The 18,330-nt window shown below is 41.6% G+C and overlaps 1 protein-coding gene across 1 annotated transcript; it reads right to left on the bottom strand.

The window, feature by feature from the left end:
- Positions 1-7,702: 7,702 nt before the first annotated feature.
- Positions 7,703-9,237, bottom strand: nkx2.1 (NK2 homeobox 1; the record flags this gene model as incomplete). Its single annotated transcript, XM_084438224.1, has 2 exons — positions 7,703-8,376; positions 8,871-9,237. The coding sequence occupies 2 exons, from the start codon at positions 9,235-9,237 to the stop codon at positions 7,703-7,705; spliced, it is 1,041 nt and encodes a 346-aa protein (XP_084294350.1).
- Between the last annotated feature and the right edge of the window lie 9,093 nt (positions 9,238-18,330).

Raw genomic sequence — 18,330 nt, 5'->3', positions numbered from 1 at the left:
GAGGCGGCCCGCTGCCAGGGCAAACTATATAATTACTGAACAGCAGTGGGGCAATTTTTGACTGCCGTCCCTTTTGTGTCACGTGAATTCCTCGTAATGACATATTTCATTAGGGGACAAATAGCACCCCTCCTCTGGTTCAAGAACAAAACGACCAAGTCTCAACAGGTCTTAATATAGCCTATACCCGACCTCAAACCTCCACCCCCAGGATTTTCATTAAGTTGCAGTTATTTGTTTCTTTGGTGTGAGTTAAATAGATGTCGTTGCCTTCTCAGCTCCTGATTGGTCAAAACATATACTTAAAGGGATTCTTTCATCAAGCTGTCATGCCATGGAAATGCTAAGGTTATTTGGAATACATTATCTTGATTGCTTATTATGTTGCTTGTTATCACTGGTTATTTTGGGGACGTTTTAGCTTTGCTGTTTCTCACCCCTTTCAACAATCTCTAGACTGGCTGCAAGTGTTTGGACTGGACCATCCAGTGCCCCACCATACTGACAATCAAAAGTCCTACAGGTCCTACAGGTCCTTACTGACGATCAAAAGTCCTACAGAATTTATAATTTCAGTTTATGGCCAACTGTCTTTGCTTTTTCCTGTGGTCTGGTTGGTCCCCATGTTAGGCTAATCATTAGGGTCATATGAGGCTACTGATTTTACAAGATATACGCTGTGTAGATAAGCCCAACATCAGCCAAAATACATCTTATGATATAATGGCACCGTTGACCATGGGCCGGTGATGTGAGTTTGCACCCCACATGAATCCATCAGTCCAGTTCAGTAACTCTGTTGTCAGACCAGACCGAAGCCCAGTAGGCGGTTATAATACCCAGAGATTAAAATCCCATTACCTTGAAATAGGATATGCCTCAGCTTTGTTGAGTGAGTTTCTGCGCCACGTGTGCAGGCTATCTGTGTTTATAAAGTAAAGAACACATTTGGTGGGACTGTGGGACATGCAGCGGGAGACGATTACACATCACATAATAAAGGACGTGGTTAACAAGGTAATGGCTCGTTAGCTACGAAAGGACTCCCGCTGGTACTGTAGCCTACAAGGCCATGGCAACTGGGCTCTACTCTGTTCCAACTTAATTAGCCTACTCCAGGAGGAGTAAAGTCACTTGCATCCTGTACAAATAGCAGAGCTGAACATTTGCAGCCTGTCATTTTAAGTGCTTTGATGACTTCCCGCTGGTGCCACATGATTTATCAGGGCCGCGTTTCCCAGAGCCATCGTAGCGCTTCGTTCATCGTAAGATACGTCGTAAGGCCCCCCTCTAGGTGGCGCGTCGTTTCCCAGAGCCTTCTCCTTGGCTAAGGAGGCTCTGGGAAACAGCTCTCCCCAAGGTACATCGTAAATCGAGTTTATGATGTACCTTCTGAAGGTACATCTTAAACTCTCCCTGGAGCTGAAGCGCTGTTTCCCATAGCCTCCTTAGCCAAGGTAGGCTATACCTTAGCAAATGGATACTTTCTTAAGGGCGGTCTGAATCCATCGTAAGCTGTCCATAGTTAGCGATGCGCTCCGTTCATCGTGTTATAGTTTTAGCCCGACTAGAGCAAAATTATACTTTTAGAAAGGAGAGTTGCAATATAGCGCACGTCTGTCTACCCAATCTGCGCGGATTACATCATTAGTGTACAATAAAAGGAGAGTTGCAATATAGCGCACATCTATCTACCTACCTGCGCGTATACAGCCTACATAACACATCACGGGAATATTGTCTTTTGAAATTATATTGAGCCAAATAAAATATGGGGACTGTCCATAACATAAATTCAACACTTTCTTGTGTAAAGGAACAACATTTTCTTATGTAAATGAGCAATTTGATGGCATATGTCTTTTCTGGCTGTCTGTAGGCTACCCCACCACTATATAGGATACCAACAGATTAGGCGAATTGATGAATCCAATGAGGCCTTCTAGACCCCATAGTAGGGTAGACACAGGTAATTAATCAAGGTCCCCTTCTATTTAGTGTGTCACAGCCAACTCGTGCTTCGTGTAGGCCTATACACCATGGCTGCATTAAAACAATTGTCTTTAATTCATGAGTAGCGTATTCTGTCATGTAGGAAATTTCGAAATGCCTATCAACAGGATGCGGTACTCATGAATTGAACATAACATAATGGGTGGTAGGTCATCCTGGGGAGGTAGGCTATATGCCAACTTTTCAGAACACTGGGTGAACAAAATCAGTCACTCATTTAGCTAACATCATTATCATTTTTTTCCTGGGCTTTCAAGAAGTCCCAGACTAGATTTATATGTCCCAATAAATGCCCTTTATTTTATATTTTGTAGACTATAATGTATGAATTGGAACTATCTCACCTTGACTCTTAAATAGATTAGCAGATGAGCTTTAGTAGGCATAGCTTCCTTTTTGTTAATATTAGATTGAGGTACAATCAAAATGATTATGAGAACGCTTGAACACGTCATCAACAAGGGACAGCTCTACTAACGATGTACCTTACGATGTAAGACGCTCACTAAGGGATAGTCTGGGAAACACTCGTAGGAAAAACTGTACCTCCGCCAAGGTATAGCCTACCTTAAGAAGCGTCGTAGATCGCCAAGGTACATAAACGATTAAAAAAAACAGGTACAGGCGCCCATGCACGCACGCGCGCGCATGCACACACACATTTACACACATACACACACACACATTACATTACACACACACACGGTATCGAAGCGTGGTATCGAATCCCGCCATGGGCAATCCCTTATCATGGGTTACACTCGCACATCAAAACACACACACACACACACACACACACACACACACACACTCACACACACACACACACACACACACACACACACACACACTGGAACTTCTAGTTTCAAAGATCAGTAGAAACTAGACACACACAGACACAATGGAACTTCTAGTTTCAAAGATCAGTAGAAACTGTGCTCCTCCAAAAGAGCTAGAGAGTGCCACATGTCCTGCTCAGCTGCATCAGTAGCCCAGCTCACAGATAAATGTGGCTAATTAAGGTATATCAATGAAAGCCTCTTATTAAGATGCTGCGCATGTACCTGACCTACTGGGACGTCCAAAGAGCAGCCTCGCCTAGGCTGCAAGAACAGCGAAAAATACAAAACCTATTAAGAGCATTTATGTTCCAGAAAAATGTTAGGTGCAAAAAAAAAGTCTGGCCTGTATTGTTATTCGTTTTGAGGAGACGGCCATTGAATGCTTTTCTCCAAAATGACCGAGTAGTCTAATCGGTGCGGCCAATCAACATCTGACCATTTGAAAATACACCCTATTTCCTGAATAAAACATCTTCTCAGTCATGTAGCCTGCAAAAAACATAGCTTCTCTGCAATTCACGTTTCTTTCAGGCACATTTAAATGTTGTGTGATTGCAGCTATGGTCATTATAAGAATAATGTTCACAGAAGAAACAAAACTAAATAAAAACGAAGGTATGGGCTATAAAAAATGCGTTTTTGTTCCTCTGAGGGGAAAGACTCTATTCAGAGTGCAGTGAATACGCTGCATTTCACCGCTACAACAATTATGCTGAAAGGTCAAGTATTACAGCATATTGTGTTCCGATTTGCATGCTAAGTATTTCAGGTCACAAATGACCCTCGGGTGTGCTTTTCTCACAATGGCTTGAAGAACCAGATAAATGCAGGACAATTAAATATTTTTTGCTAACAGTTGACAATAAGATTTACCAAAGGAGGTGATTGCAGTTGCATTGTACTTGTCCTAATTGTCATACACATTATGGAATGCTTGCTGGGAGTAATGTTGTTAAGAATAGGCCTCAAACGAGGAGGCAAAAAAGGAAAATAGTGTGCTATTCCAAACAGCCCAGTTTAGCGATGTTTCTTTAAACACGCGTTTACCCTTACAAAAAGCGAATGCAACCAAATTATTATTTAACAGCTTAAAGTGTAAGTTTCATAGCCCCGAGATTGATTAACCATAGACCTACGCAAAAACATCCCCTCACTGCCATTCCTCACACCATAGTCGCTAACAAACAAACAAACAGGTCGACTGAATTTCAAGCTTTGTAAACGGGCGTTTTTATCTTATCAGTGAGTCCATGCGACCTTTGCATTCAACAAAACTCTGAATTAGTCACTTTCCAGAACGCGTTTTGCTTCATGCATAATGACTTTAGTTCATTTTGAATTCAGATTGTCCGCAGCAGGCCAGCGTGTTCGATTAAACTGGAAGAATTTCAGCACCTTGGACAGCGACAGCCTCCCACTCCATGCAAACGCTATACATGTCATAAAACATAGGCTACATATTTTGGAGAATTATTCGGATTGGCTACGTGCCTACCTTGGCTCGTGGAATATAGGCATAGCCCACTGATATTATAATCTGAAATAAATTGATTTCATTTTATGGAAAATAATTACTTGTCCATGGCACTAAACGTTATCTAAATTAGGCCTACAGTAAACGAGTGGACCAAATCTTCCAAACCCTAACTTAAATATGATTACCTTGGGATTAGCGACTAATTGGTTGGGGTTCATGGAGATCTGCCCAAAATAAAGCCACGAGGACTTGCGGAGTTGTACTATGCGTCTGTATAAAAGAGAGTGATGAGAGCAAACACGCTTCCAACAAGTCATTCTGAACAGCTACAAGCCCCATACAAAGACCACACACCGCGCCAAAGACATGGTAATCTAATCCGAAAGCACTCGGCGCTCATTCGAACAAAACGACCACAGCAAATACCTAATAGAACATAGATTCTGGTGCTACTAGATTTCGTTTGAAAATTCCCGAAAACAGAACTTTTCTTGGTTCAAATAGCTGGAAACGAAAGGGGTAATTGGGTCTATACAGGCAGTGTATTTGTCTTATTTTAAAGTTAGGCCTATATGCAAATTTAGGATTTCGCGGTCGGCTATAGGCCTAAACATAACCCGTGCCATATTAAACATAAAAGGTGCCATAAAAGGTTCATCTTAACCTGAAAATTCCTGCATTGGAGACGAGTGTCATGTTTAAAGTTTAAGTTAAAGTAACGTTTAAAGTTATTCCTTAGGTGCAACTGAATTGTCTCTGAAAAACGTTACGCAAAAAGATGTGTTTATGCATCAGTGTCGGAGCTTAAAACCGTATCAAACAACGTCGCAGAGGTGGTATAGCCTAATAGGCATGTTCTGAAGCCCAGCCTGAAGCCAATGTAACCCTCGGACCACGTGTCCTTTTGGTCTAATGGTAGGCGATAGGCTTGGCGAGTGTCTGAGTAGATTCTCACATTAGGCTACGTACTTTGTTCTATGCCGAAGACGACCAAATGAAAACGAGACGGCCTCAACAACGCCACATTAAAATCCGGGCACAGCACTCGGAGCGCAACCATCCTACACCAGCTGGACAGAAGCTCTCGACTTAAATAAATTACAGAAATGCTTCAGACTTTCTTCATAGCCATCTTATATAGGCCAGGTTAAAATTATTTGGGTGCGGCGGGGAGTTCAATGACTGGGTTTATAGACCTATTACCAAAACAAACCCCCACCCCCTCCCGTGAGAAGAGTTGTAACCTAGCCTATATGTTTTCCTAAACGTGATTTTATCCTAAGATGCAGGCGATTGAATTGGTTTGGTGGCATCATTATTCATTAAAGTAACAAAAGCCATGTTTGTAGCCTAATTGATAATATGAAAATATGTAGGCTTATTTCTATTTATCTTGCACCCATTGATCGCAGTGCAACACCCAGTGTACAGACCCCTAACTCCATTTTAGCGGTATACGGTGGGCTACTTTAAAATATGTAGATGTAATTGCAACTATTTGAAATGACAAAACCAGATCTGGAAGAACGCCACACACCAACAGATGTCTCTAACCTCAATGAGGAGATAACAGAATCATGTTGCCCTCTCACGCTCTGCCCCTAGTCCTTTCATCTCACGCACAATTAATCTGAGATTGTCAATTAATTCCCTGCACAACCTTCTCAAATCAATTATGAGCCACTACGTAGGCCTAGCGCACAGCATGCAAATTATGTAAGCAAATGTGGAAAAACCCACAGCACCATGCAACATAGCCTATAGGCCAAACCGGATTAACTTCAAATTGATAGGCCTACTAACATTGTCAAAACAGTAAACGCTATAACGTTTCATTTATTCTGTGCGTATAGGTCACTCGACGACTACGAAAATGTATTTTATTTTGTTGGAACAGAGTCCATGAGCTCAATTAGCATGATTTTGCAAAGATTTTTGTAGCTTGTTTTACATGCTAAATGACAAGATGGAGAAACGGCGTAAACATTGAAGACTTGGTATTTTTCACTTATCAATTCGTAAACAATTTTCCTTTCAATTCACTGACTGATTAGCCTATTGATAAATGTAAGTCTGATAAGCACTGAGAATTTGCCTCGCGAGGTTAGGCTATTTGAGAAGAATAACGTTGTTTGGTCAGGGATTTTAACGATAAGCGTTCTTTGAGCAGCGTTTGTTTGATCTCCACCTCACCTCACTGACTCACTCCACAGACACACAAACGAGCTGGCACCCTGATTGGGGTAGTTTAGAAGACGAATGCCCATAAAAGCCAATTTTGGAATATCCAAGATTATATAACCTGCCCTTGTGAGGATATGGGGGGGGGGTAAAGGCCACAGAAAACAATACACGAAGAATAAACCAAAACGTTGATTGTAGTCTAATTAAAAAGTAGCCTATAGCTACCCTCAAGAGTCGAGCAACTGAAGGAGTTGATATCAGCCGAAAACAACTGCCAGTTTGGATCTCACCTTAGGAACAGGTGTTCCGCCTAGGCCTCTTTAAGCCATATCAAAGAGCAAAACATCTATCTAGGCCTTTATTCTTTTAAATCGTCTAACGCTTCAGGCCTATATAATATTTCATATTTGGAGCATAAATGGCGAGAGACTACTAAAAAGTATAATAATGATAGTTCAAAATTAAAAACAGTTTCAATAAATCATGTCCAATAGCCCCTGTTTATTCCTCGCTGGACGTAGCCTATATATATATATATAGGCTATCTTAGACAGTCGAATTCAATAAATGGATCTGAATTCGTTTCCATAATTTATTAATAGGATTGTTTGCCTGTATTTAAGTCAAATATCTATATAAGTTACAAGGAAATAAAACGTACAAATGGAACTCGAATAACAACAAACCATCAATAGCATTAAAACCTTTTTTTTTTTTTTTTTTACAACAGATTGCTAAAAACTATATATTCAATTCAAACCTTTTACAGAATATACAGCTATGTCGTACATTAAATTCTAATATAAACCAGAGCCATCTGTGGAAAAAGTTGGTAAGCACCCACACACAATAGCCCCTTTTAGGATTTCTCACGATTTAATCCCAACTGACCCAAAAAACAGGTGTAGGCTAGCCTACGAGTTTGGATGCAGGCTCAGTTCTCAGTATAATTTACATAAATAATTCCAGGGGTGAGGATTGAACTCCCATATCCTCATAACTTATATGTTTTGTTTTTCTCCATAAGCCTCCAGCAGCAGTCTGAATGTCCAACTGTCAAACGAAATTAACATTTTCAGAGCGGGAACCAATGCAATGGTGTTGTTCAAATGCACATTAAGAACAGTTTCTTATTGTCTTAGTTGCAAAGGTCTTAGAAGCTGTGCTTTGTTACTCTTGTCTGTCGTCACCATGTCCTGCCATACAACAGGGCAGAACACTGCAAAGCCGCTCCATACTCAGCATTGGAAGAGTTCAGGTGAGACAGGCTGGCCACCTGGGACTGGAGAGACGACGGGCTGGCTGAGTGCTGTGCTAAATCTGGAGAGTGGCCTGTGCTGCCCACCTGCTGGCTCTGGTGCTGCCCGAGGGCCGAACTGTTATTGGACATGATCATTACATTACCCCCTTGCTGGTGGTGAGTCTGCCCTGCGGTGGTGGGAGTGTGGCCGTTGCCTTGGCACGGCTTCCCGTCCTTCACCAATACTGGCACGGCCACCCGCCGGGGAGACTGCTGCTGCTGCTGACAGGAGCTGCCCTCCTGCTGCATCTGCTGCTGAGACACCTTGTCCTTCGCCTGCCTCTTCATTTTGTACCGGTGGTTCTGGAACCAGATCTTGACCTGTGTAGGGGTGAGGTGGATCATACTGGCCAGGTGCTCTCTCTCCGGCGCAGAAAGATACTTCTGTTGTTTGAAGCGTCGTTCGAGCTCGTAGACCTGAGCTTGAGAAAACAGCACTCGCCTCTTTCTCCTCGGAGTGCTGGAGAGGGGGCCCATGCCTTTCCCCACGTCCGCCAGAGAGCCCAGGCTTCCCATGCTGCCCATGTTCATGCCCGACGAGGAGCCCATGAAGCGAGAAACTGAAAACAAATACATGTCTGATTAACTGCTGATAATAACATAAACAGTAATACATATTTTAATAAGCTATTTTATAGCCTATTAATTTAAACATAAAGCCTAACTAAGACCATGATTCAGAACCAGACAGATGAGTGAAGCCTCTGTCTCCTGCATATATTTTCCATAGCATCAACACAGAGGCTATTGTAACCTATCCTCACCGACCTTGCTCCAATCATTTAAGTACATAGTTAGAGGAAACAGACTGCTCCAAAATAGCCTTTCATCTTCTCATATTCAGCCTTTCTTATTCAGCCTTTCGAATCAGTTGTAGTATCATAGACAATGCGGTCTAAGAACAGGTAGCTGCCATTATCAGTGCGAAATCGTAAATCAACAACGAGTAAAGTTGCTAATGTCAGTATACAGACTCAACGCGGAACGAGATCGAGGAAACATTTTTTTTACCTCACCAGGCAAGTCAGACAAGTGTCGAATGTAGGCTACTTACTGGTGGAGAAACGTGGGTCTGGATTGGCTCCGTACCAGCCGGTGGCTGTGGCGCTGCCCCTCATGCTGTCCTGGTAAGCCGGAAGGTCGCTCATGTTTCCCAGGTTGCCGTTACAGTAGCCCCCCATTGCGGTGTGCGATAGCTGAGACACCCCAGCCGCAGTCATGTGGTAAGCCGCGGACACTGTCCCATTGTGGCCCATGTGGTGCTGTTGCATCGCCGGCTGAGATACCTGCGGCTGACGGTATGATGTGAGAGGTGCCCCCAAGTTGTTATTCTCCATACTTACTTTCTTGTAGCTCTCCTCAAGAGGACTCAAGATATCGGAAACGGAAAAAGGAGTCGTATGCTTAGGGCTCATCGACATTGTTCTGGGGCTGGAGAGGGAGAAATTAGAAGGCAAGGCGATCTCTCCTTCTGGGTTTTTTTTTGGCCAAAGCCCCTCTGTTCCTGTTGTCTCAGCGTCGATCCCGGTAGATGAACACGTACGAGAGCGCCTGAAGTCAGCCTTAATTGGATTGAGTGGGAGGCTCGGTGCTGGCTTTCGTTTGTTTTAGCTGGGTGCCAGGTTTAAGGCTACCACCAGAGGCGGGGCATCAGCAACTAGGGCAACAATACAAAGCAGCTCTATGCGCCCAGCATAATTTGACATAGGGCCTACGTGTTGGCAACAAGACACGAGCTCCCCTCCCACAAACCCATAATCGAAACACATGCGCATAAATGTTTTATTTAGTACCCCAGAAGTAGCCTCGGATAGTGGTACAGGCTAGTGGTCGCAGTGGATAAATATGCGGCATGTAGCCTTGTGCTTGCAGTGGCCACAATACACTTTATTAACTGTAGTGATGTTTACGAGGACCTCTTGATGAAAGGAGGTCTGGGTGGACTTGAGAGTTGGAGAACCACTCCGTCTCTGAAAAAGCTTCAGTTGAACTACTGACTTTTAATGGCCATAAGAGGCTTCTGGTGATTGCGGGCGTGTTTGTATTATGCCCTATCGTACTCCGACATGCAAAAGTGCACTTGCGACAAGGGAGGAAAATTGACGGATAAGTAAATAAATACACATCCGCGTGTTAAGTGGCTGCGTAAATGATTAACCCCTTTTCCTGATTGATATCATTGGACGCGAGCTGCGTGTCGCCCAAATTCAGATGCACTCCTTTCAGAAATTCAGTCAAAGGGAAATGCGTTCAGGAGTAGAGGAGGCTCTCAGGTAAGGTAACGGCGCTCAAGTAGACTAGCGACTCCCCTTCTGCAGCATCGCGCCAGGTAGCCCTCAGTCACATCTCGCCCTAATGCTCAAGGAGCCATAATGGTCTAACTCAATCATGTTTCATTTCTGCGTAAAAGTAAAACGCGATGAATTCACTCCTCACCTTTCAAGGATAAATGACACTACAGGCCGCAGTCCTGACTCCACCATGTGCGCATTATTGCGCGCACTACTCCGTATGCCAGCGGATTATTTGGGCATCTCCAGTTCCAGCTATAGTCTACGTTTATCACAGGTTGGGCAGTCTTTTTCTTTATAAGGAGTATGGTTTTAGATTAACTTTTAATGTAGCCTATATTAAAGTTTTAAAGCTGTATAGTGTCAACTAATACATAACATTAACACCTGCAATAACTAGGCCTAATCTTTAATAGTATAATTCTAATATTATTTTTGGGAAGTAGGCTATAGTTAATAATAGCATTATTACTAGCCAACTATCATTATTGTTTTATGAATAGCCTATTGGTATTATTATTGTTAATAACAATAATAATAATAGTAGTAGTAGTAACATGTTCATATGATTATTATTAATATTGTTATCATTATGATGATGATGATGATTATTATTGTTAGTAGTAGCCTAACATATAGCCTAATAATAATAATAATAATAATAATAATGGTGATATTGTTGATATTAATAATACGTTGTTGTTATTATTATTATTAGTAGTAGTAGTAGTAGTAGCAGTAGTAGTAGAGATAGTAGCCTTGTAGTAGTAGGCAAGAAGTAGTACACCTGACTACCTATGTTAAATTATATTAATAATTATTGTAAATCGCTTTGGATAAAAGCGTCTGCTTAATGGCTGTAATGTAATGTATTAGGCCTAGAAGCATTTTACAGAGTTAGGTTATCTGATTGGAATAGGACTATGATTGTAGATTACTTAACTTTATACAAATATAGTTATTTTGTAAAGCTGACATTTCTAGTTATAATGTTTCTTGATTTCTTTGGAATAATTTTGTGGTGTGTGTATTACAGCCCACAATACACAACACTTCACAATAATGTCCGATTCTTTGGGTCATTAGCCAAATCGTCTTCCATGTCCCCGTTCAATTTCATACAACCCTTTCTGACATACTTTTAATATTATGGTTATTACTGAGAACATCTTTGCATTCCACGTCTCAGAAAATTTTATCAAGAGCAATTTACAGAACGGTGCATGCGATTTAATAAGCGTAGAGTCATTATAGTAGGCCTATATGCAATAATAGCCTACATGTTTATATTAGCAGCACCCACGCCGCAACACTTACATTTTTAGGCTTTCAGTAGTGCCATTTTGTGTGTCAAGTGTAGATTTTTAATCTACCCAATAATCTACCAAAATCTATCTAATCTATCCAGCTAATCGAGCCTCTCTGCAACAAAATTAACTAAGAACTAAAAATGTATAGCCTGAGACCCATTCCACTTATGAAGTAGCCTTGTCTGAATAATTCAATTTCAGAGCAGTTCTTTTTTTGGACCTGATAGGCCACTGTTAGCTGGCTTGAATAATGAAATTGTCACGCAGTCCTTTGAAAGTGGTTCACAGGTTATAGTCTGGTGTTCGCAGGCGGATTTAACCCCTAGGCCCCTGGATATTGGACTAAACGAGACCGCCCTGCTTCTTTGAGCATTTACAGAGTCCCGGAAATGTAGCCAACTGAATCAAAGAAAGACAGCGTCGTCTGGTGGCGACCACACGACATTATCTAATGAACAATGACTTCTGGCATCATGGTAAGCTTGGTGAGTAGGCCATAGCTACAGACAATTCGTTTGGCTATTCGCTTTAACACAAGGCTATTTGTTTTAATACAAGCACGTAATAGACTTTTCTATAAATAATACTATATTTTTGCACTGCCGGTCATATGCTAATTGCATTTCATTGGCTTTGTACCGAGCTAGGGTTAGTGCACACTTTGTGCCTATAGGCTATAAAAGGCAAATGCATACAGTATTAAACCAGGCCAGGTCCAGCCTGGCTTATGTGCGTGGCTGGCTTGTTTCTGTTCAGGACTAGTAGGATGGAAGCTAGTCATGCCACTGAAATAGCCGTGAATTGAAATGACATGATATAATGTCTGATAAATTATAAAGATAGGTCTTGTCACCTGGACACATCAGTTCCAATGCTTCCAATGCTAATCCAGCACAATAAGAACAGGATAGCCAGTTAGCTCATGAGCTCACAACAACTAGTAGTAGCTTCCATAACATTAATGGTAGCGGTCAGTGGCTAAAGTAGTTACACTGATGATTCCTGTAACGTTAGCTATTTTGCTGCAATTGGTTCAACATCTGTTTCTGGACAAAGGTAAGGGATAAACCCAGATAACATAAGGCTAGCGGATCTACAGCGGGTCCCCGATGGATGAGTTGGCAGACCTCTGGTGAAATATAACACAAGGCTAGTGGACCTACAGCGGGAATCTGCTGGTGGACCTCCGGCCGAATCCGCTGGTGGGTTCCTGGCCATTTGCACATCGAATGGCAAGTGGACCTCTGGAGGATTATTAGCGTCAGCGTCAGGGACAGCGGTCCGCTAGTAATCCAAAATGCTCTCACTATTGCTCCACCACCATTCCACCGGTAGTTTGTTGTCTATATTCTAGGCCCATTGGCCCTAGGCTTATGGATTTCTATTGCTAAATTGACTTAGTCTGAATTTGTTAACCCTTCCTTTCATAGTCCCCCAATTACTAAACATTTACCTGGTAATACATGCAAAGTATAGCCTAATATATAATTGGTAATTACTGAGACACCTATACTGTAGGTATAATTTCAAAACAGGAGTACTTCAAATGTTCAATTACTGCACATAAATTCAATAACTGACATAGCACAACCAGGTAACCACATTTTTACATAATTTCTATAACATCCAGTGACAAACACAAATGACAAATCACAATGCTCATATTTATTAAAATGCTTTGAATTATATTAATTATAACTGGATCCTAGGGGTGTAACGATACACTAATCTCACGATACGATATGATACACGATATTGGGTTGACGATAACAAAACCATACAATACTAAGGGTAGGTGTGAAGCGTTGCAGTAGTGCTGCTGTTCACACCAATAGTGCATTTCTCCACATCTCTACTCCACTCCACTACAATTTAGAGCTTAACTGTTATAATATCATGGATAGGGCTAGACAAAAGACGTGTTTGTTACCAGCGTTGTGTAGCCAGTGTTCACTGATATACAATAAACATATCACTATATTGTTTTCACCTTGACGATACGTATGACGTTTCTGTATTGCGATATATTGTGGCACGATATATTGTTACACCCCTACTGGATCCACTCAGGAATCTGGGAGTGGGACCGAGAACAGGAGGAGCAGAAAACAAAACACAGAGTTGCATACACAGAGAAACATAACAGTAAGCACAAGTCTAGTATATCAATGGGACTTGTAATTGGTCACTTAATTGGTCACCCAGTTTCTGCAATCAGTTTGACACAGTTAATTCATCTGAAAAACAGACTTTACATTGGATAGACCAGAAAAGACTGTCTGGTAAAACCAGTCAAGGAGGTAGCCCGAGGCACTCTGGTATAGTAAATAAAAAATTCAACGCATTTCGACAATCAAATGTCTTCTTCACCCTGAAGAAGACATTTGATTGTCGAAACTCGTTGGTCCCTGCCTTAATAAAGGATTTTTAATTGACTATACCAGAGTGCCTCGGGCTACCTCCTTGACTGCTTTTACCAGACAGTCTTTTCTGGTCTATCCTACTACCTACCCCTTGAAGAACACCTGGTACCAGACATCTTCTTTTTTGACCCTTGAGCACTCACTTTTCCTGTTTTTCTCAGACTGTACATTTCCTTAAAAAAAAGAAAGAAAAAAGTTTTGTTCCCATGGGATCTCTCCTGTCCGTCTGAAAAAAGGGGGCAGAGAGGAGAGGAAGAAAGGTTGTGGCTTGTAGTTAGGAATCAAACGGGTTCGTCCTTAACCGGGTATCGAACCCCTGATATCCCTCATGGGAGTCGGACGCTTTATCCACTACACTACAGAGGAATTTGGAAGTGTGGGATGTCATAGTGTTTTTGTTCCTATGGAATCTCTCCCATACTTCCAAAAAAAGGGGAAAGGAGAGTGAAAGGAGGGAAGGAGAGGAATAGAAAGGCCAAAAGTAAACGTAGGAATAAACCCACAGGCTACCAGAGGGTGTGGGTATTGTTTCCCAAAATCTTCCCCACCGGGGTCTTGAACCCCTGATCTCCCGCATGGGAGTCAGATGCTTTATCCACTACACTACTGAGGAACTTGGAAGTGCGGGATGTCATAGTGTATTTATTTTGGTGTGCTGGGACTACTGCCTGTGACTGAGACTACTCTCTATGGCAACATAGAAATGCAGGTCAACAACGGAACAGAGGGAGGGAGGGAGTGACAACCCGACAAACGCCATCTATGGTGCGGTGGCTTACAGCCACGCCAAAAAAAGGAAAAAAAGGTGTAATTTGAAATGCAAAGAAGCATTACAACCCAACATGTGTCGTGGAATTACTTTGAATAAGCCTAGCCAACTTAAATACAATTATAAAATGATAAATCAACACTTAGGCCTAAGTGTTTTGTGAAGAATGCACTTGCATTTGCACCTACTTATTTTTTCCAAAGAGCTTTAGGCTACAACGCATTTTGATGTGGGATGGCTAACTCCCTCTTCTAAGATCCATTGTTATCTCTTATCTGCTCATATTCTCAAAAAATAGCCTAATTCCTCGACGACAGGTGAGCGCACCTACAGTGATAATTCAGTGCGCGGCACACATACAATTAAAGGAAATTAGAATTCCAACGTGTTTCCTCCAGGGTATATGCCTTCCTTAATTACAGAATTTCAAAAGGCATACTTAATCATCCGAATCACGAGCGCTTTTTCTGTACTGGAACACAGCTATTACGGCCAATTAACGCTAATTAGTCAAAATGCTCATTCTAATTCCTCGGAATAACGAGACTTTGAAGTGGAGCGTGCAAGGGCCACCGGGCCTTTGCTCATGTTCAGGCTGTTATTCGTGAGCTGCTCGCGAAGGATCACACTCCTGATAACACATTTCATATTAGAAAGTAGCCTACCGTTTATTGGCTAGAAAATGAAAATAATCGCCCAAACTTAAGTCTTAGCCTACATTAACAATGCTATTGGGTCGTGAAAACACGAATTTGCAAAACAAAACAAAATGAAAATGAAAAAATAGGGGAAAAAGTGGTATACTAGAAAAAAGTATGTCCATATAGCTACCAGAAAAGTTACACTACACCAGGCCCAGACCTTGCTACATGTCAGTGGTTGATGTTGGAGTTATGTATTAAGCCAATAGCATGTATTACTCTGCCATCTAGTGGAGATATAGGCTACACACTACTTTGGTGTGACTCGGATGCACATCAGTGTCGATTAAGAACAAACATCATGAGTCAGTAGCCTACGCCTCCAGCTGAGGAGGGGGTCTTACCTGGATGGAGTCCAGGTAAGAGCAGTGGTGTGTACAGGTATTTAGTAAGATTAAACGTTACCGTTTTCTGGACAGAAAGGTATTGCTCATCAGGAAACTGGCACGATCACTGGTAAGCCTGCACTCAGACTCATGCCTCCTCATACACAATAGGCCTATCTAACGAAATGCTCTCCTGCTTAAGTATAATAAACCAATCGGGCAATTCTAGCCATGTTTATAACTGACGTGGATATTTATCCACAGATTTTCATTTTTATTTTAAACTATCAGAAGAGTTAGTGTGGAAAAGCCTAACTTCGGTATACTGCTGAGCAACAGCCTCTGACTGATCTCAGAGCCTGATTTATTTACATTATTCAACAAACGGATCAAAATGTTCCTTCTCTGTAACTCCTCGGGCAACATCCTAATGAGGTGTAGCCTACGTTTCAATGCTTTTCTGGGTCACAATTTTACATTTATGTGGCGAATGGTTTTCCTTTAAACGTTTTATATTATTATGAATAAATGTATCCATGTTAGTTTTGTTTTCCCAGTGCAACTTTCCAAAAGGGGCCCAATTCAAGGCTGTTCATGAAGAGGATGGATGGGGAATATCGAACCCATCCTGGTCAGAGTTCTTCCAACCAACTTAAAAAACCAATGGCAACGTCTAAAAGCCTGTCTTTGTCACCCTTAAAACCTACTATGCTAAAACGCCATTGTGCCGCTAAACCTCATAAATTTGTCGCAGGGACTGATTAAACATCACGAGAATTGAAACACTAAGGATTTTGTCTGGGTCCCTTTTGGAGGAGAGACAATGGTCCATTCAAAGGGAGACACATACACAAAAAGAGTGTTTAAGGGGAGATGCAGCGAGCGGAGGGCTTTGGCCAGTCCCCTCCATATGTGAGACAAGGTGGCCCGAGCGCGAGGGACAAAAGACCAGGTGACAGCGACGATGCGCTACCGGGTCACAGGGCGAGCAAATAAGATCATAGGGGTCGTGAAAGCGTGAAGCCCCCCAAAGCAGTAAATACGCATCTTCCATCCTCAATGCCAATGCCCTATGTCAGACCCCAGAAATAGTTCATTTCAATAAATTGCAAATGACAACAAATGTTAATTTAAACCTACAAGCAACTTGCTTTAACTTTGGGATTTTCAATAATTAGGCTATAGGCCTATAGCATATCTGACTACAGTAGGCTGTGTAGCCCATCATCAAAAACATGTACCGAGTAATGAAATCGCATTCAAAGACGGCATATTCCCAATCCAAGTGCGTTGTAGGCTACATGGATCCGAGTTTGCCTACAGGTCTCATGGAAGAATTTCATTAAAAATACACTCCTCGCCTATAACGATTTAGGCTAGTTGTAGCTACATTAAAATAGATTTTCTGAAACAACCCATTTCTCTTTTTGGTGACTTCCTTATTGTTAGAGCTCTTTGCTGCATTTTGCAAACATTCAGTGCAGACATTTTCAACATTTGCTATAGCCTTCATACCAAAACGACTGTTTAGGAGAAAGTTACAGGACACTTGGACCCCCTGAATCGAATGTTTGCCACGTATTGTTATGCCGAGCTAAATGTAGGGCTATTCTCTTGGATTGTTTGCTCAGCTTTTGAGTCCTTAACGAAGTTAACATTATAAAGACATTTTGAGGCTAGGCCTATAGCTATACGTTTCTTGGTGTGCGTGTGATGGATCCAGCCTCCCCATCGACAAATCCCCATCGGATTGCAATTATGGCTGGGTTTCGATCGAACTCATCAAAGACAGGCCCCCATGAAGAAAAAAAAAACGATTTCTTGCACGCCACAAATCTCATTAGCCTAATATGTGAGTCTACGTGGTAAAAGGAATACACTATATTCACCATTCATAATTGTTAGACCATTCAAAATAATTTTCACCTCTTGAAAAATAACTAGGTTAGTCTATCCCACATTTTAGTCCAACTTTATAGAGACAATCTGGCCACGGACTCAAGAAATAGGCCTCCCTAAAACTAGCTTGGGGTAGCCTAACTAACCTATTTGGAAAAATAATATGAAAATATATGAGAAACTATTTATTGATAATTCATAAAAAGCGCAGAACATAGTATAAACAATTGGAATGACATGCACATATCATTGACGATTTAGCAACTTTACAAATGTAGGCTAACATTCTTAGCAGCCTAGGCCTAGCCTACCTAACACATCAGCTCTTGCAAACTTGACATATAGCCTATAGGTCTGTGTACTTCAATCAATACAAATAATCAATAAAATACTTTCGATGAGAAACAAAAAAAACACAATTCATCCCAATGGATAAACACTTCATCTTGAGTAGCCATATGCTAATAATATCATATAGGTCCACCGCCAATGGCCGGGTTTCCCGAACGAGTTAAGAAGCACTTAACTCCAAAATACTTCTTAACTCCCATGCAAAGGGTTGCTTTAAGGGTTCCTTAAGAAGGTTCTTTATCGGGAAACCAGGCCAATCAATCACCCAAACTAACCTAGGCCTAATGAATCGGTAGGCCTATATCAATTTGCTCAAATAGATCATAAAATGCAAAAATAAAATATGTGCAAAATAGTTTTCATCCAATGTGAGTTTAAGTAGCCCAAATTGTTTTAAGGGGATTCATAAAATATGGCACGACGTTTTAAGTTTGTTGGTAATTG

This window comes from Borostomias antarcticus, assembly GCF_949987555.1.
Source record: "Borostomias antarcticus genome assembly, chromosome: 5".
NCBI lineage: Eukaryota > Metazoa > Chordata > Actinopteri > Stomiiformes > Stomiidae > Borostomias > Borostomias antarcticus.
Note: the sequence above shows the minus strand (reverse complement) of the source record. Positions and strands in the feature narration are given on the sequence as shown.